We start from the raw sequence: 27,495 nt of genomic DNA, 5'->3' as shown, positions 1-27,495 counted from the left end.
TTCTCTCTTTCTTTCTTTCTTTCTTTCTTTCTCTCTTTCTTTCTTTCTTTCTTTCTTTCTTTCTTTCTTTCTCTCTCTCTCTTTCTCTCTCTCTTTCTTTCCCTCTTTCTTTCTTTCTCTCTTTCTCTCTTTCTTTCTCTCTTTCTCTCTCTCTCTCTCTCTTTCTCTCTTTCTCTCTCTCTTTCTTTCTCTCTTTCTCTCTTTTCTCTCTTTCTCTCTTTCTCTTTCTCTCTCTTCTTTCTTTCTTTCTTTCTCTCTTTCTTTCTCTCTCTTCTCTCTCTTTCCTTCTCTCTTTCTCTCTTTCTCTCTTTCTCTCTTTCTCTCTTTCTTTCTCTCTCTCTTTCTTTCTCTCTTTCTCTCTTTCCCTCTCTTTCTCTCTCTCTCTTTCTCCCCTCCTTTCCTCCCTCCATGTCTCCTGCAGGTTCCAGGCTGCTCCTGGCCCCCATCCACCTGCAGCTCCTGCTGGCCAAGGCAGGGGGAGGTGGATGCTGGAGACCACCCTGGACACAAGAGCCTGGCACAAACACCCAGGGACGGGTTTCCCTCACTTGAAATGTCTCCTTCCCTTTCCATGGAATTCCCAAGGGTGGAAAAGCCCTCCCAGCCCAGGCAGTCCCACCTTGTCCCCAGCCCGGAGCTCTGAGTGCCACCTCCAGGTGACCCCCCCCAGGGACGGGCGCTCCAAAGCTCCCTGGGCAGCTCTTTTCCAAGGCCTGAGCACCCTTTCCATGGGGGAAATTCCTGCTGCTGGCCAAGCTGAGCCTCCCCTGGGCCAGCCCGAGGCCCGTTCCCTCTCCTGCTGTCCCTGTTCCCTGGGGAGCAAGCCCGACCCCCCCCGGCTGTCCCCTCCTGGCAGGGACTTGTGCAGAGCCACCAGGTCCCCCCTGAGCCTCCTTTCTCTCCCAGGCTCAGCCCTTGCCCAGCTCCCTCAGCCCCTCCTGGGGCTCCAGCCCCTTCCCCAGCTCCCTGCCCTGCCCTGGACACGCTCCAGCCCCTCCAGGGCTCTCCTGCAGGAGCCACAACTGGACACAGCCCTGGAGCACAGAGGGACAATCCCTGCCCTGCTCCTGCTGGACACACAATTCCTCATCCAGCCCAGGGGCCTCTTGCCCACCTGGGCACCCCTGGGCTCATCTCCAGCCCCTGGCACCAGCACCCCCAGGGCTTTTCCTGCATTTCCCACTTTTCCCCTTTCCAAGTGAACACAAATGTTCCCTTCTAAGCTGTGTGGCAGAGCAGCTCCTGTTGGCTGGTGGATTCCTCCCCCCGCCGTGAACTGATTAATCCTCAATTCAAATTCGCCGATGGTTTTGCAAGGCAAATTGCTCGTCTTTATGTAGCTCTCCAGGATATCAAAGGCACGGAGCTCTGAGGCAGTTATTCACAGGTTACAGAACGAGGAGCATTGTTTAGACGTGGGAATTGGAAGGTGAAATCCACCTTCATGCAACGAGAGCTGAAAGCACCACCAGTGCTCCCCTTGTAAATCATCACCCCAGTAAAATCAAGTTTCCTTTCACTCAGTGTTGTCTTTCCTACGGACCAGAGGATGAAGCAATTTACGGGAAATTTTTTTCCCCCATGCAAAGGAATTTTGGTTTCATTTTGCTGGTATTTATCACCTGAATTTAATTCCCAAGGAGCTGAGAGAGCCCAAATTGGGCAAGTGATACGTAAAATAATTGATAACTGTAACTAAACGTGCAAAAGGTCAAGAAGAAGTGGGATTGTTCAGCCTGGACAGGAGAAGCTTTGGGCTGAGCTCAGGGTGGCCTTGCAGGGCCTGAAGGAGCCCCAGGAAACCTGGAGAGACAATTCCCAAGGGCTGCAGGGACAGGACACAGGGAATGGCTTCACACTGAGAAATGACAAGTTTAGGTGGGATGTTGGGAAAAAAATCCTTCCCTGGGAGGGTGGGGAAGGGGCTGGGATGGAATTCCCAGATTTGCTGTGGCTGCCCCTGGATCCCTGGCAGTGCCCAAGGCCAGGTTGGACATTGGGGCTTGGAGAAGCCTGGGACAGTGGAAGTGTCCCTGCCCATCCAGGGGTGGCACTGGATGATCCTTAAGGTCCCAAATCCAAACAGTTTCTGACAGAACATGCAAACTCCAATAGTTCCTGCTTCCAGTCATTTCTATTTCTATCCCATTTTTTGTGCACCTGACCAAAGACATTCCAAACATCTCTTTGGGTAAATAGCTCTGAAAGTTCCTGAAGCTGAGCAATAAACCCTGGAAGCTCCCAGGATCCCTGACATTGAACTGAGCATTTTGCCCCACACAGGCAAACCCAAGAAACCTCTGACACAGATCTGGGAATTTCTTGCTGGAATTCAAACCCGACCTGAGAGCAAACCCACGATTTTTTAAACGGCCCTCTTGAATCTCCTTGTGTTTTTTCGATGCTTTTTAAGAGCAGAGTTGTACAGCCAGGCTGGGAATGGTCAGATGGAGCCTGTTTGATTATCTAATGTGCACTTCCCCAGGTCAATGATTGCCTCCTCCGGCACATCCCTGCCCATTGTTCCTCTCCTGTGAACAATCCCCGTTTGTTTGGGGCCGTAATAGGCTGAACACACAGGGAAAACTCGGGCCAGGAGTTTGCTAAGGGTGGTTTGTGTACTCAGGCAGATAAAAGGAGCCCTGTGAGCTCTGGCTCCTGAGGGAACCATCCCGTTTGATGCAGCGTCCTGGTCAAGGTCTGGCAGAGGAGCCTTTGAAAGGGTAAATCCCAGAATTAAGGTTGGAAAAGACCTCCAAGATCACGTGCCTGATGCCCACCCAGCCCAGAGCACCGAGAGCCACGTTCAGCCCTTCCCTGGACACCTCCAAACCTCCCTGGGCAGCTCTTTCCAAGGCCTGACTGCCTTTTTCCAGGAAGAAATTTTCCCTCCTTATCCGACTAAACCGTCCCTGGCACAGCTCGAGGCTGTCTCCTCTCACCCTGTCCCTGTTCCCCGGGAGCAGAGCCCGGCCCCCAACAACAGCTCAAGTTTGGAGATGTTCAATTCAGGATCCGAGGGCAAAGAACAACCTTCAGTTACAAAATCCCAGCGGCATCTTCTGGCACCCGGGCAGCACCAGGTGAAGGAGGGGCTGTTTTCAGCGGGTGTTTGTTTTCAGGGTAAGGAGCCCTCATTTATTGATTTGTTTTTTGTTTTGTTTTGTTTTATTGACCACGGAAGGTAACTCGAGCTCTGCTATCCAAACCTTGGCGTGTTCTGCCAAGAGGGGATTAAGAGAGGAGAATGCCGTGGAAAGGATCGACTCGGGAGAGGTTTGATTTACCAGAGTTTTGCAATCAGTGCTTTTCATCTTCCTCATGACTGGGACGTTCAAAGGCCAAGAAAATGCTTTGAGGAGCCAGTGGGGAACAACCCCAAACGTGGAAAAAAAACCCAAACCCTCAAATGCTGAACGTTTGCCATCCAAACTTCAGAATCGTGGAATGGTTTGGTTTAGAAGGGACCTTAAAGATCATTTTGGGCAGGGACACCTTCCACTCTCCCACGTTGCTCCAAGCTGGCCTTGGACACTTCCAGGGATCCAGGGGCAGCCACAACTTCTCTGGGAATTCTGTTCCAGGGCCTCCTCAGCCTCATGGGGGAACAATTCCTTCCCAACATCCAGTTTAAAGCTGCCCTGTGGGGCAGGCAGAGATATTTGCTTTAAACACCTCCAGGATGAGATGAGATTAGCCCAGGGAAAGAGCAGGGAGCCAGGCTGAGGTGTTTCCATGGAAAAGGAAGAGCTCCAGGAGACAGAAATGGTCCCTGAGGTCAAGCTGAAAGATGCTGCCCCCAAAAAAACGAGGGGAAGAGCAGGCAGAGGCTCCACCTTGGAGAGGTGAGGGAGATCAAGGAGCAAGGAACGAGCCCAGGGAATTCTCTGGGACAATCCTGGCACAAAGTTCCTGCCCTGGGTCAGAACTCAGCTCCACCTTCCCAAGGACATAACGGGGAAGGGCTCGGGGAGTGGAAGGGGATCAAACCAAACAAAGCAAGGAAGGAATCGCCGTGCAAGCCCAAAACTGAGTTGGGAATACTTGTCCCTGCCTGCCAGCCCTGCTCTCAGGATCCATCAGTCCTCCCTAAAAGACGTGGACTGACTGATGAAAATAAAACTGTGCCCGGGCATGAGCTGCCCAATTTTGGAGCTGCCTAAAGACTGAGGGAGAAAATTTTTTCCAAAAGCAGAGGAGACCCTGGGGACTGGTTTCTCCGTGGTTTAGGTGCTCGGACACCTTCAAAAGTCCTCCTGAAACACCTTTGTGCTTCCTGAGTTTTCCTAAGTGCTCTGTCAAAAAAAAAAAAAAAAAAATTCTCAAACTCTCAATTTAAGAAATCATGGAGTTGATGTCAAAAGGCAGAACAAAAGGCAGATCTCTCAACTTCTCTGCTTGAAATCCAAGATTTCCTTTTTTGTTGTTGTTGTTATTTAGAGTTATCCTTGAGGATGCTCCACGCGGTGGGGGAAAAAAGTGGGGAAAAAAGCAGGAGAAAAAAAAATCGGTGGAAGTGGAGGTGCTGCCTGGGGACTGAGAACATATTTGTTGCTTCATCTGTTGCTTTTCCAACCCCAGGAAGCGCCAGACATTTGGAATATGAAGATGGATATCTCAAATATATCGACACTTGGAAATCTTGCGGATTAACCGCCATGACATAACTCTTTCCATTAGCTGATGGAAAAAGCCAAACAATTTCAAGCCCTTTTTGTTTTGTTTTGTTTTGTTTTTTGTTTTCCAAGCTGGATGGGAAGCTGTTGAGCAAGGCTGAGGCCCTGGAGCTGGGAATGCAGCCGGGAACACGGGCAGGTGTTGAGGAATTGGATCCTCACCTCGCTCTGCCTCGTGTGGGAGAGGACGAAAGAGGGACAAATCTGTGGCTGAAGGGAAGGAATTCTGGACAGATCCCGGTGCTGGAAAGGCAACGGAGGCTTCAGCACAGGTGGGATTTATCCAGGGAATTGTTGAGGACCTGGAGGTCCAAAGTGGGAGTTTGCAGGGAAAGGTTTTCTCTTGAGACTGAGAATCAACAGAGGGAAGGGTTGAGGCTCATGGAATCAGGGAGTCATGGAAACCTGGAATCATGGAATGGTTTGGGTTGGAAAGGACCTTAAAGACCATCCCAGTCCAACTCCCTGTCGTGTGCAGGGACACCTTTCCACTGTCCCAGGCTGCTCCAAGCCCCAGTGTCCAACCTGGCCTTGGGCACTGCCAGGGATCCAGGGGCAGCCACAGCAAATCTGGGAATTCCATCCTCACCCTGCCAGGGAACAATTCCTGTTTCCCAAGATCCCATCAAACCCTACTTTGAAGCCATTCCCTGTGTCCTGTCCCTCCATCCCTTGTCCCCAGTCCCTGTGCAGCTCTCCTGGAGCCCCTTCGGGCCCTGCCAGGGGCTCGGAGCTCTCCCTGGAGCACCCCCAGCTCTCCCAGCCCGGCTCCAGAGCAGAGAGAAAAGGTCCCAAACGTTCTCCTGCCTGTCCTGGAGAATCAAAACTCCCTGGATGAAGCCAGCGGCACAGAGAATTGATTGAATGGAAGCAAAGACGGGCCTGGAGAGCATCTCCTGGGCCCTGCAGCCCAGCCACACCTCGTGCTCTGCACTTACAGGGCAAAATCCATCTTAAACTCCATCCTCGTGTGTTCGAGTGCCTCTGGAAGACATCCAGGGCTGCTCTGATCCTTCGGAACCGTCTCCTCATTTCCAGCCTAAATTCACTTGACAGTTTAAGAGGAGAAAAACTTGTTCTGGAGCCAGCACCAAATGGTTCTGCTCCCTCCCAGAGCCTCCCTGCCGTGGTTAATGCTTGGAATTGTCCTTCCTCTGGAAAACCGAATTGATCCGGCTCTGCCAACCCCTCCTTTAAATCAAGGCCCCCGATTGCATTTCCCACCTGCGTCGTTCTCCAATTGTTCTGCCTCAAGCTGCTGCCAGGGAAATCTCCCAGGGATAAAGTTGGAATTCCTGAGGCTGCTCCCATTGCTGGGTGTCACCACCCCCTGTGCTGTGTCACAGCTCAGGGGGCAAAGGCTTGGCAGAGATGATCTGTGACAGTCACCGAATTTTAGCCTTTGGGGAGGATCCAGACGGAATTGCAGACTTTAGGGAGCCCGTGGAAGACGTGGCTCCCATTCCAGAGGGGATGAAATGATTGAGTGAAAAAAAAAGATGTGGAGGGGCAGAGCCAAGAGAAAAATGGACAATATATTGATATATAATAATTCTCTAGTAACTGCAGTTATTTAGTTTATTGTGCACATTTTAGAGGATCATGGAATGGTTGGGGTTGGAAGGGAGCTTAAAAATCATCCAAATCCAGGGCAGGGACACTTTCCATGATCCCAGGCTGCTCCAAATCCTATCCAACCTGACCTTGGACACTTCCAGGGATCCAGGGCCAGCCACAGAGATGATTTTGAAAGTCCCTTCCAACCCAGATAATTCTACAACTCTATAAAACAGGAAGTTTATGTTTCTATTTGTAGCAGGGAGGTGTGAAAAAAGCCGGGATTTTTTCCGACTGGATTTCCACGGGTCAGAATTCCAGAGGAATTGTTCTGTGTGCGCCAACCCAGCCTGGATGCAAACTGGTTTGTGACACCACAAACGGACACCAGGATGATCCTGCACTCTCAGGGAAAAGATATTTAGAAAAATTCTTTTTTTGATGGAAGCCCTGCCAGCTCCACGGATTTGGTTGGCAAAGTATTTTTGGGAAAGCATCATCACTTCCACAAATTTCCTGTGGCACTGGAGCTCCAGGTCCCCACCACGGGGTGGTTTCAGCTCCTTCTTTTCCCCACACTGGAGATTTTGGGGGCTGCTGACACGGAAGGGAGTGGGAAGGAGGAAGATCATTTCCTCCTCCTCCTCATCCAGAGCAGGATCCCGGTGGAAATTCCCACTCCAGGAGATGGAGGAGAGGATCCATTAAAGGGGATTTTCCCTGATCAGGATGGACATGACACAAATCGTGGTGGGGAAACCCTCTGGGGGTGGAGAGGACATCCAGAAGTGCTGGATCCAGGCCCATCCAGGGCAGGAAGGAGCAGAGGAGAAATGCCAAGCTCAGGCAGCACCAGCTCGACATTCCAGGGGCTGTTTTTTGGGATGGAGAGGTCTTGAATCCAGTGGGAAGGGGATGATCTGCTGGGAAAGCGCCACGTGCTGGGTGAAACACAGGGAGACACCAGAGTGTCCAAAGGGAATGGAAATAGATCAGTTTCTAACCCATGGCACAACGGGAAGAGCTGGGAATTCTCTGATCCTGGTGGCCAAAGGGAATGGAAATAGATCAGTTTCTAACTCATGGCACAACGGGAAGAGCTGGGAATTCTCTGATCCTGGTGGCCAAAGGGAATGGAAATAGATCAGTTTCTAACCCATGGCACAACGGGAAGAGCTGGGAATTCTCTGATCCTGGTGGCCAAAGGGAATGGAAATAGATCAGTTTCTAACCCATGGCACAACGGGAAGAGCTGGGAATTTTCTGATCCTGGTGTCCAAAGGGAATGGAAATAGATCAGTTTTTATCCCGTGGCACAACGGGAAGAGCTGGGAATTCTCTGATCCTGGTGTCCAAAGGGAATGGAAATGGATCAGTTTTTAACCTACACATGAGGAGCTGGGAATTCCCTGACCCTGGGAGGCTCTGAATCTGTCCGGGACCTGCGAGCACTTCAATCCCAATGCCCCAAAATCACTTGGAAACTGCATTTTCCAGCAGCAAAGCGTGGGGGCAGAGTGACAACCCCATCAAATCCCTTCTGAAACGCTGCAAATTCTTCTGATTCTATTAAAGCACAGCTCATGAAGCGAAATTAAAACCAGAAATATTAAAAATTGGGGCTGGATGCAGGCGGAGAGGGAACAAAGCTGCTGTAATTCCCCGGTTTCAGCGCTGCCCTTGACTCTCCTGCTTTTCACCGGTTCCTGGGAACCCTGATAAACCCAGGCTGTGGGTTTTTTCTGGTTTTGGTTTTTTTTTTGTCCAAGATCCCGATAGCAAGGACCTTGAAATGTCTCTTAAAACAAAGTGTGGTGCACCTGGAGGAAGACAAAAGGCCGGCTCGTTAACAAAATAATCCCTCAGCCCTCCTGTTTGGTGTTAATTCAAAGGGCTGAGCTTTAAATGATCTCCCTCGCTTTGCATTCAGGGCTAATTCTTCCCTTCAAGAGCTGTCAGCAGTTTTATTCCAGCCTCTCGTTTCCAGGGATTTTAGATTTGGTCATAAAAGTGGGGAACCGAACATCTAAGGTTACAAAGTTTGCTTTAAAAAAAAAAACAAAACAAAACAAACTCAGGTATTTGAAGGTTATCAAAAGCCTAAAAAAAGAATCAGAGGTGTAGCTTCAAGTGATTATTTGTTTTTCCCTGGAGGAAATAACTTGATTTAATATATTTTTCAGTAAATAATTAATAAATCCCCAGGTGAAACCAACAACAAACAGCTGGAAAACAGTGAAGAATATTCCAGGCCAGGTTTGGATGGGGCTTGGAGCAACCTGGACCAGGGGAGGTTTCCCTGCTTGGTTTTAAGGTTCTTTTCCAACCCAAACCATTTTTTTTTGGTCTGTGATTCTGTGAACATTTTGTGGGCTAATTTAAAAAAAAAAAAAAGTAATTTAATTGCACATTTTTGGATGATATTCCTGACCCCCCCATTTATTTACGCAATTTCTTAACTCCACATCGCTGCCTCCACAAGAATCTTCTGGGCCTGAATTTTCAAATATTTCCGTTGGCCCCGCCAAAAAATATTCTGCTGTAAAGGAACCTTATGCTCGGAACTTTTTTTTTTTTGGAATTACCCCACTCTGGTTAACTTGGACCACCGTAAAATTAGGGAATTGCGGATTTAGCGGGCCGCTGTTGGGAGAAACTCGACCTTAATACACAGATAGATTTACATTTATTATAAAAGTAAATTTATAGTTCGGTTTAAAATTTATATTTTAAATTTGTATTTATAGTTCAGTTTCAGATTTACATTTTGAATTTATATTCGTAATGTAGAGTCTTCTCAAGGTTTTAAACCCCTCAGCACAGCTCGCGTGGCTCTGCCTGGTGGGTTTTTTTTTCCCCCCCCCTCTTCACAAAGGAAGGGGTGAGTTGAGGTCGGAATCTCCTTTTTCTGGGCGTGGAGGTCAAACCCTTTGACACTTTACACTCGGTCCTGGCACAAAATAATCTCTCAACTCAAACCATGTGGTGGAAGATTTTCCTCCCCTCCTGCTCCCCTTTGGTCTGGGAATTGGCCATGGTTAAAACTTCCAAGGGAACAGGTGGACGTGGCTCCCTCCTTGTGATATGAAAGAAGCGGAAAACTCGATTAAAGCCATTTATGGGCTCTGAATTCCACCCTTAACGTGGATTTGAATCCGTGACACAAGTGGTTTTGTTCTCCCCTTCGAGGCTCGCTCAAATAGGAAGTTAAAATTGCCCTCAGTCCTTTTCTAGCTGAAAACCTCAACAAATAAACAGTGGTTTGGTGGCATGGCAACCTGCCCCTTGCAGTCCAAGAACTGCTCTGAGATGTCGATTTTAGTTTTGGTTTTGTTTTTATTAAAAAAAGACGAGTGGGTTTGGATGAGTGGAGCATCAACTCGTGGTTCCTACTGGTGGGAGTTAAAGCAAAATTTTGGGATATTGCTTGGAGTTCAGCAGTGGACGGGGGTTTGGTCCTACGGAAAGGATTTTGTGCTCTCCCCAACTGAGAAATGCTGCAGGATGCAAAACGGGCAGGAAGGTGTGAAATGAGATGTTCAGGATGGTTTTGGTTCTCCTGGAATCACAGAATCCCAGACTGGTTTGGGTTGGAAGGGATCTCAAAGATCATTTTGTTCCACCCCCTGCCATGGGCAGGGACACCTCCCACTGTCCCCAGTGTCCAACCTGGCCTTGGGCACTGCCAGGGATCCAGGGGCAGCCACAGCAAATCTGGGAATTCCATTCTAGACCCTCACTGCCATCCCAGGGAACAATTCCTTCCTAATATCCAATATAAACCTCCCTTCTAGCACTGGGAAGCCATTCCCTGTGTCCTGTCCCTCCGTGCCTTGGGAATTGTCTCTCTCCAGGTTTCCTGGGGCTCCTTCAGGCCCTGCAAGGCCACCCTGAGCTCAGCCCAAAGCTTCTCCTGTCCAGGCTGAACAATCCCAGCTGTGCCAGCCTTTCCTCATTCTCCCTTCCCTCCCTTGTTTTGGAAGCCTCTGCTCTGAAACTGAATAAACAAACAAACAACAACAACAACAATAACAATAATAGTAATAATAACAATAATAATAATAATAATAATAATAGAAAAAAATGAAATGTCCCAGCTCACACAGGAGATCAACCCTAATCCAACCACACTCTGATCACCGAGGGAAAAAAAAACAATGGTCCTGGAGTTTTTTTCCCTTTTTTTTTTCCTGCTGTGCTAAGGTGACCCTGAAAAGATGAGCCCTGGAAGTTAAAAGGTGATGATGGCAACAGGTAAATGAGAGAGGCTTCAATTTGGGGTTTATTTTCCTGATAACCACTGCAAACCTCCCCAATTCCATCCTCAGTGGATAACACACCTTCGGGAGGGAAAGTGGAACCAGGAGAAGAGGAGAACATCCGCGAGGAAACATCCATGGCTGAGCTACAGCCACAGGTGAAACACATTAAATCCTGTTTGAAACAGCAAAGCCCAACCACCTCCTCCAGCTATTCCAGCTATTTCCAGCAGGAAAAACCCATCGGGAATTTTAAGAGAGATGGGACCACTGGGAGACGTCTTAAAACATGATTTGTTGCCTCAGCCTCAAGGAGTGAGAACGTCTTCACCACAAACACCAGGAGTTCGTGGCCAGTGGTCACAAGAGCACAGGTTACAAGGAGTTTTAAAGGTTTATTAGCCAACGATCTGCTGCCACACAGATTGTTTCCACTTTCACACCAATGGCCAATTGAACTTGGATTTTGAGTGTGGATTTTTAAAATCAAATCCTAGAGCGACACACAATCCTACAGAACTGCACCTTAAAGCTTCTTATTACTTTTATAACTACTTCTATATCTTAACTTTAAAGCTTTAAAACTTTTCACTGCCTGGCTTAATCTGGCTCTGCTCGAACTACAAATCCACATTCTTGCTTCTGGTCTCTAGACCTGGAAGCCTTTTCTGAGGCCTCAAGTCCAACCCTGTGTTCTCTGCTGTATTTGGGCCTGCATGCACGAGGTTTTGGGAATTTTCTGTGCCTGGATTTCCCACAGAACCCATCAGGAATTCCGCAGGGAGGCAGGGAAGAGGGACCCTGGGTGTTAAAGCTGATATTTTGCCGAGCAGAAGGTGTTCCCAAGGAGCTGAAGGATGTGAGGCTGCCACCGATACCTCCACCCACGTCTGCTCTGGCTGCTGAGCAGCCACAATAAAATTTGGGGGCTTCTTTATGGGAACCCACAAAAAACATTTGAGTGTTTTTTATAGCAACCTACAATAAAATTTGTGTGGTTTTCTTTTTTTTTTTTTTTTTTTTTTTTTAATAGGAACTGAGCTGTGAGCAGGAGAAACCCACCATGGTTTACCCTGCAAAAGTGAGGGGCATGTGAAGGGGTTGGATCCTTCATCCGAGCTGACCTGGAATTGCTCCAGCAAGGGGAAGGAGCTGTGCTTCTTTCCAATTTCTTTTTGTTTTGTACAGCACATGATAAATCATTGATTTTTAGCAGAAAAATCAGTAGGGTTCAGTATGGTTAGACTGGGATTCCGGGGAGAAAATCTTCCCTGTGAGGAAGGCACGGGTTGCCCACAGAATTTTGTGGCTGCCCCATCCTTGGAAGTGTCCAAGGCCAGCTTGGACTGGGCTTGGAGCAACCTGGGATAGTGGAAGGCGTCCCTGCCCATGGTTCGGGTTGAAACTAAATCATCTTTAAGGTCCTTTCCAACCCAAACCATTCCCTGATTCTATGATTCCCAAAAAAAACCCAAACCCAGCAGGTTTGCAACAATTCCACTAAGCCACGGACCTTCCAAAGCCCTGGGAATAAAGGAGAGTGTCAAGTGTTGCCTGAGGTGAGTGAAAACCTTTCCTGCCTGCAGGAAAGAGCACCCTGCTCTCAGGAATAAATCCCAAAATAAGAACTTCTCCTGATTCCCTGTGACTATTCCTCTCCAAAACCCCAGCAGAGAACCTTGACTGAGCCCATTTCCTTCTGCTTGGAAGAGGACAGGAAAACTCTGTTAGGAACAGCACCTGCTAAAACCAACATTCTCCCACTTTTTTGGGTCCATCTCCCCATGAATCTGCATTTTTGATGGGAACGGCTCAGTGACCTGACCCACTGCCCAAATTCCAGCAGGAATTTTAGCAGGGACAGACTCAGCACTAGGGGATGCCCGAGAAGATTCCAAGCTGGATGACTCCGTTTCATCCGAGCCTGGGAGGAAATCAGCCCCCTGAGTGACCCCTTTGGCATGTTTTCATTCCAACAAAACCCCCTGGAAAACCACCAGCCACAGAAATACCTCCCAAAGCAGCCTGTCCTGAGAAAGTCTCAGCGCTCAGAGGTAATTCTGGGGGGAGGAAGCACTTTGCAAAGCTCTCTTTGCTGCTGCCTTCCTGGGAGAGGTCAAAGCAAGGTTTTGACAGTATTTCCCTCGTTCTCCAGCACACCCATGGCCAAAAATCCACTTGGAAATACACCTGGAACAAGGCCTGGCTTTGCAAGACAACAGTGGTTTTGCGAGTGTTACGAGGCAAACAAAACCCGTGAGCTGATGCTGGGACGACACAGAACGGGCCCCTTTAAAACCTGCCAGGCTTCCCACTTTCCCAAATTCAAACATCCAGACTTCCCCAAATCCAGACATCCGCTGGGAAACCCCTCTTTTCACTCCTTAAAGGCTCTCACTTGTCAAAGATGTCCAAGAAGCAATGGAAGCACAGCAGGGCTGCAACCCTCTGTAGGCCACAGGGTGGAGGTGGGCGAGTGGGGGAGTATCAGAACGGACCCCTTAAAACCTGCCAGGCTTCCCAGAATCCAAACATTCATTGGGAAACTCCTCTTTTAACTCCTTGAAGGCTCTCATGTGTCAAAGATCCAAAGATCTCCAAGGAGAGCCCCAAAGAGATGGACATGAGCCCCCATAGGCAGCAGGGATGGAGGTGGGTGAATGAAGGGAGGATTACAGCACCTTAACACCTGCCAGACTTCCCAAAATCCCAAATTCAGACATCCAGCCTTCCCAAAATCCAAACATCCGTTGGGAAAGCCCTGCTTTTCACTCCTTAAAGACTCTCACATGTCAAAGGTCCAGAGATCTCCAAGGTGATCCACAAAGACATGAAAGCCCAGCAGGGCTGTGAGCCCCATACACTGCAGGGATGCAGGCAGGCGAGCAAAGGGAGGATTACAATGGGCACCTTAAAAGCTTCCAGCCTTCCCCAAATCCAAACACCCACTGGAAAGCCCCTCTTTTCACTCCTTAAAGACTCTCACATGTCAAAGATCCAAATATCTCCAAGTAGAGCCCCAAAGAGATAGATTTGAGCCCCCATAGGCCACGGGGATGGAGATGGATGAGTGAAGGGAGGATTACAATGGGCACCTGAAAACCTGCCAGGCTTCCCAAATTCAGACATCCAGCCTTCCCCAAATCCAAACACCCACTGGGAAGCTCCTCTTTTCACTCCTTAAAGACTCTCACATGTCAAAGATCCAAAGATCTCCAAGGAGAGCCCCAAAGAGATGAACGTGAGCCCTTGTAGGCTGCAGGGATGGTGGTGGGTGAGCAAAGGGAGGATTACAATGGGCACCTTAAAACCTGCCAGACTTCCCAAAATCCCGAATTCAGACAACCAGCCTTCCCAAAATCCAAACATCCATTGGGAAAGCCCCGCTTTTCACTCCTTAAAGACTCTCACATGTCAAAGGTCCAGAGATCTCCAAGGTGATCCACAAAGACATGAAAGCCCAGCAGGGCTGTGAGCCCCATATGCTGCAGGGATGCAGGCGGGCGAGCAAAGGGAGGATTACAATGGGCACCTTAAAAGCTTCCAGCCTTCCCCAAATCCAAACACCCACTGGAAAGCCCCTCTTTTCACTCCTTAAAGACTCTCACATGTCAAAGATCCAAAGATCTCCAAGTAGAGCCCCAAAGAGATAGATTTGAGCCCCCATAGGCCACGGGGATGGAGATGGATGAGTGAAGGGAGGATTAGAATGGGCACCTGAAAACCTGCCAGGCTTCCCAAATTCAGACATCCAGCCTTCCCAAAATCCAAACACCCACTGGGAAGCTCCTCTTTTCACTCCTTAAAGACTCTCATGTGTCAAAGGTCCAGAGATCTCCAAGGTGATCCACAAAGACATGAAAGCCTAGCAGGGCTGTGAGCCCCATATGCTGCAGGGATGGAGGTGGGCGAGCAAAGGGAGGATTACAATGGGCACCTTAAAAGCTTCCAGCCTTCCCAAAATCCAAACATCCACTGGGAAGCTCCTCTTTTCACTCCTTAAAGACTCTCATGTGTCAAAAATTCAAAGATCTCCAAAGAGAACCCCAAAGAGATGGACGTGAGCCCCCGGAGGCCGCAGGGATGGAGGTGGGCGAGCAGGGGGGAGGATTTCGGGTACTTACCCTGGATCTGACTCTGAGGCTGAGGGTTAAAAGCTGTGCTGTGGTTCAAGGAGGCTCGAGGGTTGGGTGTGGGGGCTGGGTGGTGTGGGCTGACCCTCATGGCCGTGCGACGCAACTGCTCCAGCTCGCTCAGGCGCTCAGAAAAGGACAAGCTGCCGGGCTTTGTCTGCTCGTCTATTTTCTGACGATGTCCTAGTGTGGGAGGGGAGGGGGGAAAAAGATCAGAAAAGCTCGCTTGGTACATGAGGTCGCTTGGTTTTTGGCTTGTTTTTAATTTTTTTCCTCGTTTTTGCAACCCCTGATCTGCCGGTGAAGGTCCTAAGCTGGGACTGTCTGGAATGAAACTGAAATCAAAAGAGATGATTTTTTTTTTTTAAATTTTTCTTTTGTTTTGTTTGTTTTTTTGTTTTTTTGGTTGCATTGCAATCTCATCTTCAGCCCTGGACTGAAGAACCAGAGCCACTGCAAATTTCAAGGCCTTTCTACCCTTCTAAAACGAGGAAACGGCCCCTGTGCTAAACCTGCACTGGGATAACTCCTCGGAAATTCAATCCCAGATTGTCACCAGGGCTATAAAATAACAAATCAAACCAAATCCCACTTTTGGATTCTTCCGCCATGGCTTTACGGACAGGAATGGGAAATAAACACCGGCGGGACTGAAACTGGGAAAATGAGGTTTCTCTTGGAGGCACTGGGAGCTTCAGGAACGTGAGGTCCCATCAGTCCCTCAGCTCTAAGAGAGGAAATGCTGAATTCAGGGTGTCAGCCAGGGCACGGGGGACTTGGGCACGGCCACGTGGGAATTACAGGGCCCAGCACTTCCCAGAGTGGCCCTTGGAGTCCCCATGAAGCTCCAGGGCTGGGAGGGGACAGGGAAGGTCCCAGAGAGCCAGGACAGCATCGGGACATATCCAGATTCAGCTGGAAGGACTGAGGAGACACATTTCCACTGTCCCAGGCTGCTCCAAGCCCCAGTGTCCAACCTGGCCTTGGACACTGCCAGGGATCCAGGGGCAGCCACAGCAAATCTGAGAATTCTATTCTAGAACCTCCCCACCCTGCCAGGGAGGAAACTTTTCCTAATATCTGATCTAAACCCATCATTTTTCAGTGTGAAGCCGTTCCCTGTGTCCTGTCCCTCCATGCCTTGGGAATTGTCCCTCTCCAGGTTTCCTGGGGCTCCTTCAGGCCCTGCAAGGCCACCCTGAGCTCAGCCCAAAGCTTCTCCTGTCCAGGCTGAACATTCCCAGCTCTCCCAGCATTTTCAAAGGCCCCGAGGCTGCCAGAGCTCCAGGAGCCTTTGGACAGTGCTCCAGGGATGCCCAGGGGGGATTGTTGGGGGGTCTGGGCCGGACCAGGGGCTGGGCAGGATGATCCCTGTGGGTTTATTCCATCTCCGGATATTCCATGATTCTATTCTATGATTCCACGATTTCTGCACATTCGATTTGTCTCAGGACATCAGCTGCCTCACGGACCTTTGTGCCTTATCTTTTGTCCTCCTTTCCATCGGACACTGTTGTGTCCTGCCAGGAATGCAGCTCAAATCTCCAGCCCAGAGGTCAAACACCTTCATTTTTCTACTTGTTCCCCTGAAGAAGCAGGGGAACTTGTGACAAGGAAAAGGGGAATGGCCTTAAGGTAAAAAAGGAAGGGTTGGATGGGATATTGGGGAGGAATTGTTCCCTGGGAGGGTGAGGAGGGGCTGGGATGGAATTCCCAGATTTGCTGTGGCTGCCCCTGGATCCCTGGCAGTGCCCAAGGCCAGGTTGGACATTGGGGACAGTGGGAAGTGTCCCTGCCCATGGCAGGGCTGGAATGGGATGATCTTTAAGGTCTCTTTCAACCCAAACCATCCAGTGATTATATAAAAAGTCAGCATCCTTTTCCTTTTTTTATCCACTCTTCCTTATTCCACACTGTCCCCCCTTAGCATTTAATCCATAAACATTCCGAAAAATCCCTCTCTCAATGCTGAATATCACTGAATAAGCAGCAAAAAGTTCTCTGCAGAGCCCTGCAGGCCCCTTCCTCTACAGAGAACTCTTTCAAGCCACCCTGACAGCTCAATCAAGACACAGGCCCATTTCATGCACTAAAAGGAAAATGTGCATTTAAAAGCAGTTCCCAGTAGCTGCATTTCTAAAATTAAATTTTATAACTCGTCTTATGGCTCCAAATCTCAGTGGCTCGGCGTTTCTTCCCCTTTGCCAGGGCCCTTTTGGCACAGCTCGAACTGTCTCAGGTTCCACACTGTGCCGTAAATTATCCCAAGGGGAGGAGGGGTGGGGGGGGGGAGGAATTAAAATATAAAAAGACATATTATACTGCAGCGGTTTTGTCATTAAAGACACCCATTAGGGCTTAAAAAAAATAGAAATAAAAAAAAAAGGGGGAGAGAAGCAAAGGCAGATGAAAAGGACTTTTTTATCTGACGTTCTGGTTGGTGAGGAGCAAACGCTGCATTTGTCAGCGGAGAAAAAACCTCTGGAAGTTCCTCAAGCCTTGGGCTCCTGACCCTGGATGTGAAGGCCAACGTGTGGAGCCACACCACGGGATGTGTAAAATCCCTCATCCAGGGGGATTATTTTAAGCTCCAGCAGGCTCAGCCCAGGGCTGGCCGAGCCAAGAGCCACATCCTTCCAGCTGCAGCCTCACGCTGGCATTTATCCCTGATTTCTGATTCTCCTTGGACATCTCCTCAAACTTGAAGGCCAAGTTGGAGCCCCTGGGACCTCCCCTTCCCCTCCCACCTCTCCTGAACCCTGCAGGCTGCTCCCAGGCTGGTGGGAGGGTCTCAGGTCTCACAGAATTCCAAGAATCCCTGAGGTTGGCAAAGCCCTCCCAGTCCATGGAGTCCCAGCTGTGCCCTGTACCCCTTAAAACCTGCCAGGCTTCCCAAATCCGAACATCCAGGCTTCCCCAAAATCCAAACATCCACTGGGAAAGCTCCTCTTTTCACTCCTTGAAGGCTCTCGTGTGTCAAAGATCCAAAGATCTCCAAGGAGAGCTCCAAAGAGATGGATCCCACCTCCAAAGAGATGGATCTCATCCCCAAAGAGATGGATCTCACCCCCAAAGAGATGGATCTCACCCCCAAAGAGACGGATCTCATCCCCAAAGAGATGGATCTCAGCCCCAAAGAGATGGATCTCACCCCCAAAGAGATGGATCTCACCCCAAAGAGATGGATCTCACCCCCAAAGAGATGGATCTCATCCCCAAAGAGATGGATCTCATCCCCAAAGAGACGGATCTCACCCCAAAGAGATGGATCCCATCCCCAAAGAGATGGATCTCACCCCAAAGAGATGGATCTCATCCCCAAAGAGACGGATCTCACCCCAAAGAGATGGATCTCATCCCCAAAGAGATGGATCTCACCCCAAAGAGACGGATCTCACCCCAAAGAGATGGATCTCATCCCCAAAGAGACGGATCTCACCCCAAAGAGATGGATCTCACCCCCAAAGAGATGGATCTCACCCCCAAAGAGATGGATCTCATCCCCAAAGAGATGGATCTCAGCCCCAAAGAGATGGATCCCATCCCCAAAGAGATGGATCTCATCCCCAAAGAGACGGATCTCACCCCAAAGAGATGGATCTCATCCCCAAAGAGATGGATCTCAGCCCCAAAGAGATGGATCCCATCCCCAAAGAGATGGATCTCACCCCCAAAGAGATGGATCTCATCCCCAAAGAGACGGATCTCATCCCCAAAGAGATGGATCTCATCCCCAAAGAAATGGATCCCATCCCCAAAGAGATGGATCTCACCCCAAAGAGATGGATCTCATCCCCAAAGAGATGGATCCCATCCCCAAAGAGATGGATCTCACCCCAAAGAGATGGATCTCATCCCCAAAGAGATGGATCTCAGCCCCAAAGAGATGGATCCCATCCCCAAAGAGATGGATCTCACCCCAAAGAGATGGATCTCATCCCCAAAGAGACGGATCTCACCCCAAAGAGATGGATCTCATCCCCAAAGAGGTGGATCTCACCCCAAAGAGATGGATCCCATCCCCAAAGAGACGGATCTCACCCCAAAGAGATGGATCCCATCCCCAAAGAGATGGATCTCATCCCCAAAGAGACGGATCTCACCCCAAAGAGATGGATCTCATCCCCAAAGAGACGGATCTCACCCCAAAGAGATGGATCTCATCCCCAAAGAGGTGGATCTCACCCCAAAGAGATGGATCCCATCCCCAAAGAGACGGATCTCACCCCAAAGAGATGGATCCCATCCCCAAAGAGATGGATCTCATCCCCAAAGAGACGGATCTCACCCCAAAGAGATGGATCTCATCCCCAAAGAGATGGATCTCATCCCCAAAGAGATGGATCTCATCCCCAAAGAGACGGATCTCACCCCAAAGAGATGGATCTCGTCCCCAAAGAGATGGATCTCACCCCAAAGAGATGGATCTCACCCCAAAGAGATGGATCTCATCCCCAAAGAGATGGATCCCATCCCCAGAGAGATGGATCTCATCCCCAAAGAGATGGATCTCACCCCAAAGAGATGGATCTCACCCCAAAGAGATGGATCTCATCCCCAAAGAGATGGATCCCATCCCCAGAGAGATGGATCTCATCCCCAAAGAGATGGATCTCATCCCCAAAGAGATGGATCTCACCCCAAAGAGATGGATCTCATCCCCAAAGAGATGGATCCCATCCCCAAAGAGATGGATCTCATCCCCAAAGAGATGGATCTCATCCCCAAAGAGATGGATCTCATCTCCACCTTGTCCCCACCCCAGAGCACTGAGTGCCACATCCAGGTGACATCTCCAAGGGAGGAGACTCCAAACCTCCCTGAGAAGCCCATTGGAATGTTTAACAAAGTTCTGTGACAAAATCCCTCCTGCTGTCCAAAATTCTCTCTGCCATCCAAAATTCCTCCTGATTTCCGAGGTGTCTTCATACCCTGCGTCCACCGAGGGAAACTTGGACCCTCCCACCCCTCCCTGTGCTGCCCCAGAGCATCCAGCTGCATTCTGGGAGCATTTCAGCCTCCTTTTCCACAGCCTGGCATTCCCAGGAGCGCAGGGGCACCGTCAAGATCTGCCTCATCCCAACGGAATTTGAGGAAATTCCGTTTTCGTGGATGCAGAGAGAGAAAGAGCAGCACCGCCGGGTTCCTTCCTCGGGAGAACTCTGCTGGTTTCGCGCCTACGGTTCAATTCTGGGTGGCAAACGCTGAGAACCAAGGGCCAGCCAACCGTCACCTCAAGCTGCAGCTCCAAAAGTCCCTCTTTACCCAGCCAGAAAAAAAAAAAAAAAAAAAAAGAAAATCTATTTATTATTTCTCTGCCTGCGCGGAACCTGTTTGACAGCGAAGCCGTGCGGGAGACGAGTGAAGGAGTGTGTCGGGAGAACGTCACAAACGTAAATACTTCTCCCAAGCCGCTCTCAAAGCACAGGCAAGGCCTTTGTGAGGGCGGCCTGTGTTTTGGGTGTTTATTAGCTTTGCTTTGAAGCTCCCCACTAAACACCTCGCCGGAGCGGGCAGAGTCTCCTCAGCTCACCCCTGGGAAAGCCAGGCCGGGTTAATTAACCCTTTTTTCCAGGCGGAGAATGGAATGACGGAGAAACGAGGCCGGGAGGTGACCCTGTGACAAGCACTCTGCTTGGGAGTGACCAAGAGCCCTCACCTCCCTTATTCCAGGATGAAAAAAAAAAACCCAAAAAAAAGAGCAGCAGGAAGGTGTTCGGAAGCTGCTGAACCACTTGGGCCACAGATCTTTTCTGAAAATCGCTCGCAGTCGCAGCTGTTGAAGGAAGACCTCGGCTCAGAGCTCACACGAGGTGGAACCACCGCTCTCTTCCCCCTCCCCTGTGTCCCCAGAGGTTGTTTGTTTTTTTTTTTTTTTTGACAAGGAGCAATTAAAAGAGAAAAGTGAATTTTTTTCCCCTCAGGTTGCAGGGTCGGTGTTTGGGACTCTGGAATAAACAGCCAGCACAGAGTTTGGGGGCTTTTTGCCCTTTTTTTTTTTTTAGATTATCCCTTCCAAATGCTGCCTGAGTGAGGTCAGGAGGATTTTTTTTTTTTTAATTTAAAATATTTTTTTTTTTTGACACGGACTATTACACAGGGAGGGCAGGGCAAACATTGGCTCTTCCCGAGCCTTTTACAGCGAGGCAACGTGAAAGTGCTTCCCCTCCTAATGGGCAGGGAAATGCAGTTTTATAGACTGTGAGAGGCTGTGGAACACTCAGCCTTGGCCCGCAGCCAGATGTCGGGACTGGGGACGTGGAAATGTGGAAATGACAGCAGCAAAGTGCCTCTGGCAGCCCCTGCCTTCGTGGGGAATGGTGGCTCAGCCTGGGATTCGCAAGGATCCGAGCAGTGCAGGAAAAGAAACACCTTCCCTTTACCTTCCTTTTCAAGTTGTTTCAATTTAGTTATTTTATTTTATTTTATTTTATTTTATTTTATTTTATTTTATTTTATTTTATTTTATTTTATTCTATTCTATTCTATTCTATTCTATTCTATTCTATTCTATTCTATTCTATTCTATTTTATTCTATTCCATTTTTTATTCTATTCTATTCTATTCTATTCTATTCCATTTTTTATTCTATTCTATTCTATTCTACTCTATTCTATTTTTTATTCTATTCTATTCTATTCTATTCTATTCTATTCTATTCTATTCTATTCTATTCTATTCTATTCCATTTTTTATTCTATTCTATTCTATTCTACTCTATTCTATTTTTTATTCTATTCTATTCTATTCTATTCTATTCTATTCTATTCTATTCTATTCTATTCTATTCTATTCTATTCTACTCTATTCTATTTTTATTTTATTTTATTTTATTTTATTTTATTTTATTTTATTTTATTTTATTTTATTTTATTTTATTTTATTTTATATTTTCGCAGGCATCCTTCGATGCCTTTTGGGCTCGGAGAGGCAGGATTGGGTAAAGCAGACGCCAAGGAAAGGCATTTGCTCCTCTCCTTCTCCCAGCTGCAATTCCTGTGGGAAACCAGGACCATTTTTCCAACTAAACACTGCTGGGATGGATTTATGGGGTTTTTTTTTTTTGGTCTTTTAATCAAGTTTTTTCCTTTTAATTACTCCACTCTTCTGTCACTTGCTGTCATCCGCGCCCAAACCAGAGCACGGGGATCTGAGGGAAAGCGGTGTCAGCTTTGGGCTGGGGAATCAGGAAAAGCTTTTATTTCTCTCCTTTTATAATCTCCTTTTCCTTTATTTCTTTTCCAATTTCAGTCATTAAACCGTTAAATTATTAATAATTAAATTGTTAATTATAAAATTATTAAACCCATGAGGGGTTTTTTTCTCCAATTGCCCTCCCCATCCCATCGTGAAAGGGACTCAGTGTGCTTTAGTTTCTCCTGGGGTTAAACCAAAACAGGGGAGTTTAATTAAGCTGAGCCTTTGTCCCTGAATCCTCCCCCTTCTCTCCTCTGCTTTTCCCGTGCGGAAAAGGAAATTTCACACCCAAAAAATGGATTATTCCCAGGAAAACTCAGAGTCTGGCCAGGCTTTACCAAAGTAAGGAGTGAATTTAAAGAAACCTGCCTGCTCCGGAGGCACTTTTGAACCTTTTCAGGGCTGGTTTTATTCAGGGTTTTGGGCTGGCTCCAGCTTTAGTGAGGTAGAAAATCACCAAAATTCCATCACGTCCAGTTAATAAAGTGCTGAACATTGTTCTGTGCCTCGGGGCTGAGATGAATGGGATGATTTTGTAGGTAACGATGAGAGGGAATGTTCTCACTCGTATCGTTCTAGGAAGTGAACGCGCCGTGTTTAGTGCAAAAAAAATTAATAAATTCTTGTAAAAAAAATGAATTCCTCACCCACAGAAGTGTTCAGGGACAGTGGAAGGTGTCACTGTGGGACAGGGGTGGAATGAGATGAGCTTTAAGGTTCCCCCCAGCCCAGTTTTGTGTTTCTATTAATTAAAACAGAACGCTTCTCGATTATTGCCAAGCTGGGAAATCCTTTAAAATACAAACGCTATCGACTATAACGCTTGCAAAACAATCATCTTCATTTTGCTAACGATGCCCGAACATTGTTTCCCTGCATGCCACATATCCCAGGTTTTAAATTCTTTGCCCTGATCTCCTCTCTGCACATCAGAAGGACCAGCTCAGCGTCAGAGCTCACCAACCTCTTCCCCACTGTTCAAAAATAACGTCCAAACCCTCAAAAAACAGAATTAGACACCCTGTAGGATATCTGCCGGTTCCTCAGTGATAAATATGATTGCTGTGGGGTGCACAAATCAGGCAGGCAGAGTTTCAATTTCATCAGAAATCACACCTCTAATTTTTTCCCCCTTTTTTTTTTTGAAGTGCTGCACAGCACAAACCTCCTTTCCAGCCAAAATAGCGTCGTGGCAGAGAGGAGATTACCCCAATATTTACCCCAATTTTCCATGCTCTGCCTGTAATTAGCAGCAGGAGCAATCACTGTTAGTGCTGGATAAATGTGGGAATGAGGCTCCACGGGCAGGCTGATCCACAGGAGCTCTGGGACACTGGGAAACCCTCGCAGGCGAATTCTCTTTTCTCACTTCCCCTGCAAAGCTCGCCCTGGCTGCAAAAATCTGCTCCTCACTTAGAATAATGGCACCTAAAATGATGTTTATGGGACAATCCTGTGCTGAGCATTGATATTTTCCACCAAGTGATCCCATCTTTCTGTGTGCAGATTTCCAGATTTCCAGATTCCTGCTCTCCCTGTTTCACCTGGGGAAAACCCCAAGGAGATTTTTGCACCTCCTTTGGAAGTTCTGGATTTTTTTTCCCTGTGTGTTTTAATAGTAGTTGAACAATATTTTGACGAGATAGTTTTGCGTAGCTCTTCTTTTTGAAATAATTTCTAAATTGTTTTAGATTTATTTTTTTTTTTAAACACAGATATTTAAGGCAGAGGAAAATGTGTGAAAAGAAGAAATTCTGTCCCAGGATAAACCAGAGCAGGTGGGAGAGTCCAGATTAATCCTCTTGCCTGATATATTCTAGAAAATGAACTTCAGCTCACGGAATCCCAGAATTTTCAGGGGTTCACAATATTTCGACAAGATATTTTTGTGTAGCTCTTCCTTTTAAAATAATTTCTAAATTAATTTAGATTTTTTTTTAAACATAGATATTTTAGGTAGAGGAAAACTTGTAAAAAGAAGAAGGAATTCCCGGACAAACCAGAGCAAGTGGGAGAGTCCAGATAATTCCTCTTGCCTGATATATTCTAGAAAATGAATTTCAGCTGACAGAATCCCAGAATTTTCAGGCTCGAAGGGACTTCCGGAGCTCACCCAGCACGGGCAGAGTCACCTGGAGCAGCTGACACACAACCACATCCAGGTGGGTTTGGAATATCTCCGGAGATGGAGACTCCACGCCCTCCTTGCCCTTCCAATTTCCTGCTCTAATTTCAGGCTGGGAGTCCTTCCCATCACAGCTCCTCTGCCCAGGAGAGCTCCAGGGGAAACATTCCCGGGAAAAACAACAAGTGGAGGCTTCGTGGAGTCTTAGTTTTCCCTCTCTCCACGGACTGGGAGACCACAGCGTGCTCCAGGCTGGGTCTCTCCCACTCTTTCCCCCCATCCTGATGAACACAGAAAATCCTCAGGTCTATCCCCAGCTCCCAAACCCAGGAAAAGCAATCTTGACACATTCCTGAGGCAGGAATTTTCCCTCCTCTCCCCCAGCTCTGCTGGCGAGGCCTGCGAGGTACAAACAGCAAAGCACAGAAGCGTATTTTCCACTCCAACCACAATTGTTTTGTGCAGATCCACCTGAGCTTCTGCTGAATCTGTGCCCTGTCTCTTGTGGAAGTGAAATTATTGCCTGGAATTCACCCCAGGAATTAGGTCATGGCAGCGAAGTAAAAGTCATGGAGCGTTTGGGGTTTGGAGGGAAGAAGGCGATCACGAAAATTAAAAGAGTTAAAGCCACAACCTTTGCTTTGTTTTTCCCCCTTTCCCCCATCTCGGCTTCTAAAACCCCAAGCCCCTGACATTGTTTGAAGGAATCCCGGGTCAAGCACTGCTCTGCCGAAAGCCTCTTCCGTTTCTTTCTGCTTTGCATCTTCCCCAAAGTGCCCCAGGAAGCCCCTGCAGCCACGGCTGGGCTTGGAGATTTGTCTGAAGGAGAAGGGGCAGAGTGAGGCCCAACCGGCCAAGCACCAGCTCAGGGAGAAACCGAGAAAATAGAAAAATAAAATACCGGCACCGAAAAAAAAAAAAAAAAAAAAGGCCTCTCCTCTCCAAGGGAAAGGTGGTGAAAACACGTGGAATGCTGGAATATTTTGAGCTAGGAGGGATTCAAGAGAATGATCCAATTCCACGTTCTGCCCAGACCTCCATCAATCCCAGCCCGGGCATCCAAAGGCTCCTGGAGCTCTGGCAGCCTCAGGGCCGTGCCCATTCCCTTGGGAATGCCTCTGGGGGAAGAACCTTTCCCTAAAATCCAACCTCAATCCCTGCTGGCCCAGCTCCAGCAGGAGCTGCAGCCCCCGGGGAGCTCTGCCCTCAGTGTCCCCTGCTCCAGCTGGACAAACTCAGACCCTCCACCGCCTTGGTGGCCTCCTTGGGACCGTCTCCAAGAGCTTTTGATCTTACGTTGAGACACCCCGAACTGCCCCAAGGACTCGAGGTGGACACGGAGACCTCGCTCAGGCGCCTCAATCTCATTTCCCTCCCTCCTCCTGAGCCAGGGGTGAGGACATTTGCCCCCTCTGCAGTGACTCCAAGCAGGGCGATGGTTGTACGAGCAGCAGAGGAGCTGCTCGGGCGGGAACATTTCGTCATGAACATCTCCGGGCAGTGAAAGGTCCCCATCCCTCACCCTCACACAGGGCTGAACCAGGCACCTGCAAACTCAAAGATCAAGTCCCGTGGCTCGGTGTTCATGTAAGCCGAGGGGAATTTGGCAAGGCCGAATTAAATTTGCTCCCTGTAGATGCTGACTGCTCAGCCTTCGAGCACTTGGAGCTTTTGCTGCCGCCCAAGGAAAGGGTTTCACTGGGGCTGCTCACCTCCCTGGGACTGAAGAGCTTTGCTTTTACCAAATCCAGTTGCCACACGAGAGTTGAAAAGTTCTGGCTTTCCACAGAAATGACCTTGCCTGTTTTAATCCGTCCGTTCCTCCTCGGCGCTAACGTCCCACTCATAAATTTCACGTGGTTCTGCCTGGGCTTTATTTTAACTTCTGCAACTCCTTTATTTTTTTCCCTTTTTTTTTTTCCTCTTTTTTTTTTTTTTTTTTTTTTTTTCTTCCCTGATTTTTCTCTGCAGCTGCAGGGAGAGATATAGTGAGCTACTGTGGAGCACTCTGAAAGCAGAGAAGTTTCCAAAGTGGATACAAGCAGGTTATTCTTTGCCTTGTTTCCCTTGGCTCGGCCCGGGCGGCGCGGGGTGACTCAAACTGGATTAACTTTCGAGAGGGAAGTGGTTTTGGTCAACCCCAAACTGTTTGTGGTGAGATTGGGAAGATCCGTGGGGCAGGTAATGAGGAGCAGCCCGTGGTGCCAGCTGGAGGGAGGCGTCAGACAAACAGAACTCTTAATAATTAAATCAATGCTGTCCCATAAATTTTTTTGTTTGTTTGTTTGGATTGTTTTTTCTTTCTTTTTTCTTTTTTTTTTTTTTTTCTCCTGCAGCTTTATGTGCTGAGGGTTGTGACGCAGCCTGGATTTTCTGGAATGGTCAGGCCTGGTGGATTTGGGGCTGGATGGACTCAAGGTCCAAACTCAAAGAAACAATAAAGGAACAAAGGTCGGGCACTATTTAAAAAAAAAATAAAACTAAAATGTCTCCGTGTTTTGGTTATGACTGGGGAGATTCTTTCTGCTGCCTCCTCCCGTTTTTACACGCTGTTCCTAATCTGTTCCATGATTAAGGAAGGCAGGGAAGACGTTCCCATCCTTCTGGCTCTTTAGGAGGTGTTTGAGGGATTTACGAGGACATCGTGTCCTTGTAGGGCAGACAAGTCCTGCCCTGATGACTCCCAAGCAGAGCTGAGATGGCCTCTCAGGGAATCATGGAATGGTTTGGGCTGGAAAGGACCTTCAAGATCCCTGGAATGGGCAGGGACATCATCCACTATCCCACGTTATTCCAGTCTGTCCTTGGATGTTTCTTTTTACCTTCATGTCCCTCATTTTAGGCAAATCAGCTGCACGGGGAGGGAGGTTTTGGGCCCCTCGTGGACTCCCACCAGCAGGAATCCCCCCAGCAGGAATTCCCCCCAGCAGGAATTCCCAGCGTTTTTATTGCTGAGTCATCCATGACACAGCACAAAAGGGATTGTGGGATCCTGGAATGGTTTGGGGTGGAAAGGATTAAAGATCATCCAGCTCCACCCACCCCTGGAGATTTCACAGGGATTCCAAGAACTGCAGAGAGCAAAGCTCTTCGGAGCCACAGGGAAATGTCCCCACGGTGTCTGGAGAGATGAGGAGAGCTGGAATTCTCCTGTTCTTGGGTGATTTACCACAGAAATGCTCTTTGATGATAAATCCTGGAATGGTTTGGGTTGGGAGGGAGCTTCAAATCATCCAGTGCCACCCCTGCCATGGGCAGGGACACCTCCCACTGTCCCCAGTGTCCAACCTGGCCTTGGGCACTTCCAGGGATCCAGGGGCAGCCACAGCAAATCTGGGAATTCCAGCACCTCCCCACTCTCCCAGGGGAAAATTCCTTCCCAAAATCCCATCCAGCCCTGCCCTCCTTCAGCTAAAAGCCATTCCCTGTGTCCTGCCACTCCACCCCTTGTGAAAATTCCCTCTGCAGCTCTCCTGGAGCCCCTTTAGGCACTGGAAGAAGACAATTCTCTCCCAAGCCTTCTCTCCCTCCTGCTTCGCACAGCCTC

General features: G+C 48.5%; 1 protein-coding gene across 3 annotated transcripts in view; it reads right to left on the bottom strand.

Moving 5' to 3' along the window:
- The window catches only part of RUNX1 (RUNX family transcription factor 1), a 179,874-nt gene that overhangs the window by 27,190 nt on the left and 125,189 nt on the right, over positions 1 to 27,495 (bottom strand). For 2 of the 3 annotated variants that reach the window (XM_066177189.1, XM_066177191.1), the window contains one exon: positions 14,617 to 14,808. The exons of the other annotated variant lie outside the window; for it this stretch is intronic. In XM_066177189.1, the coding sequence (XP_066033286.1) occupies positions 14,617 to 14,808 (192 nt within the window). The remainder of the gene's footprint in view (positions 1 to 14,616; positions 14,809 to 27,495) is intronic. 3 annotated transcript variants of the gene reach the window in all.

Source organism: Chamaea fasciata, unplaced genomic scaffold (genome assembly GCF_029207755.1).
Source record: "Chamaea fasciata isolate MVZ Bird 193981 ecotype frontalis unplaced genomic scaffold, bChaFas1.0.hap1 SCAF_2, whole genome shotgun sequence".
Lineage (NCBI taxonomy): Eukaryota > Metazoa > Chordata > Aves > Passeriformes > Sylviidae > Chamaea > Chamaea fasciata.
Note: the sequence above shows the minus strand (reverse complement) of the source record. Positions and strands in the feature narration are given on the sequence as shown.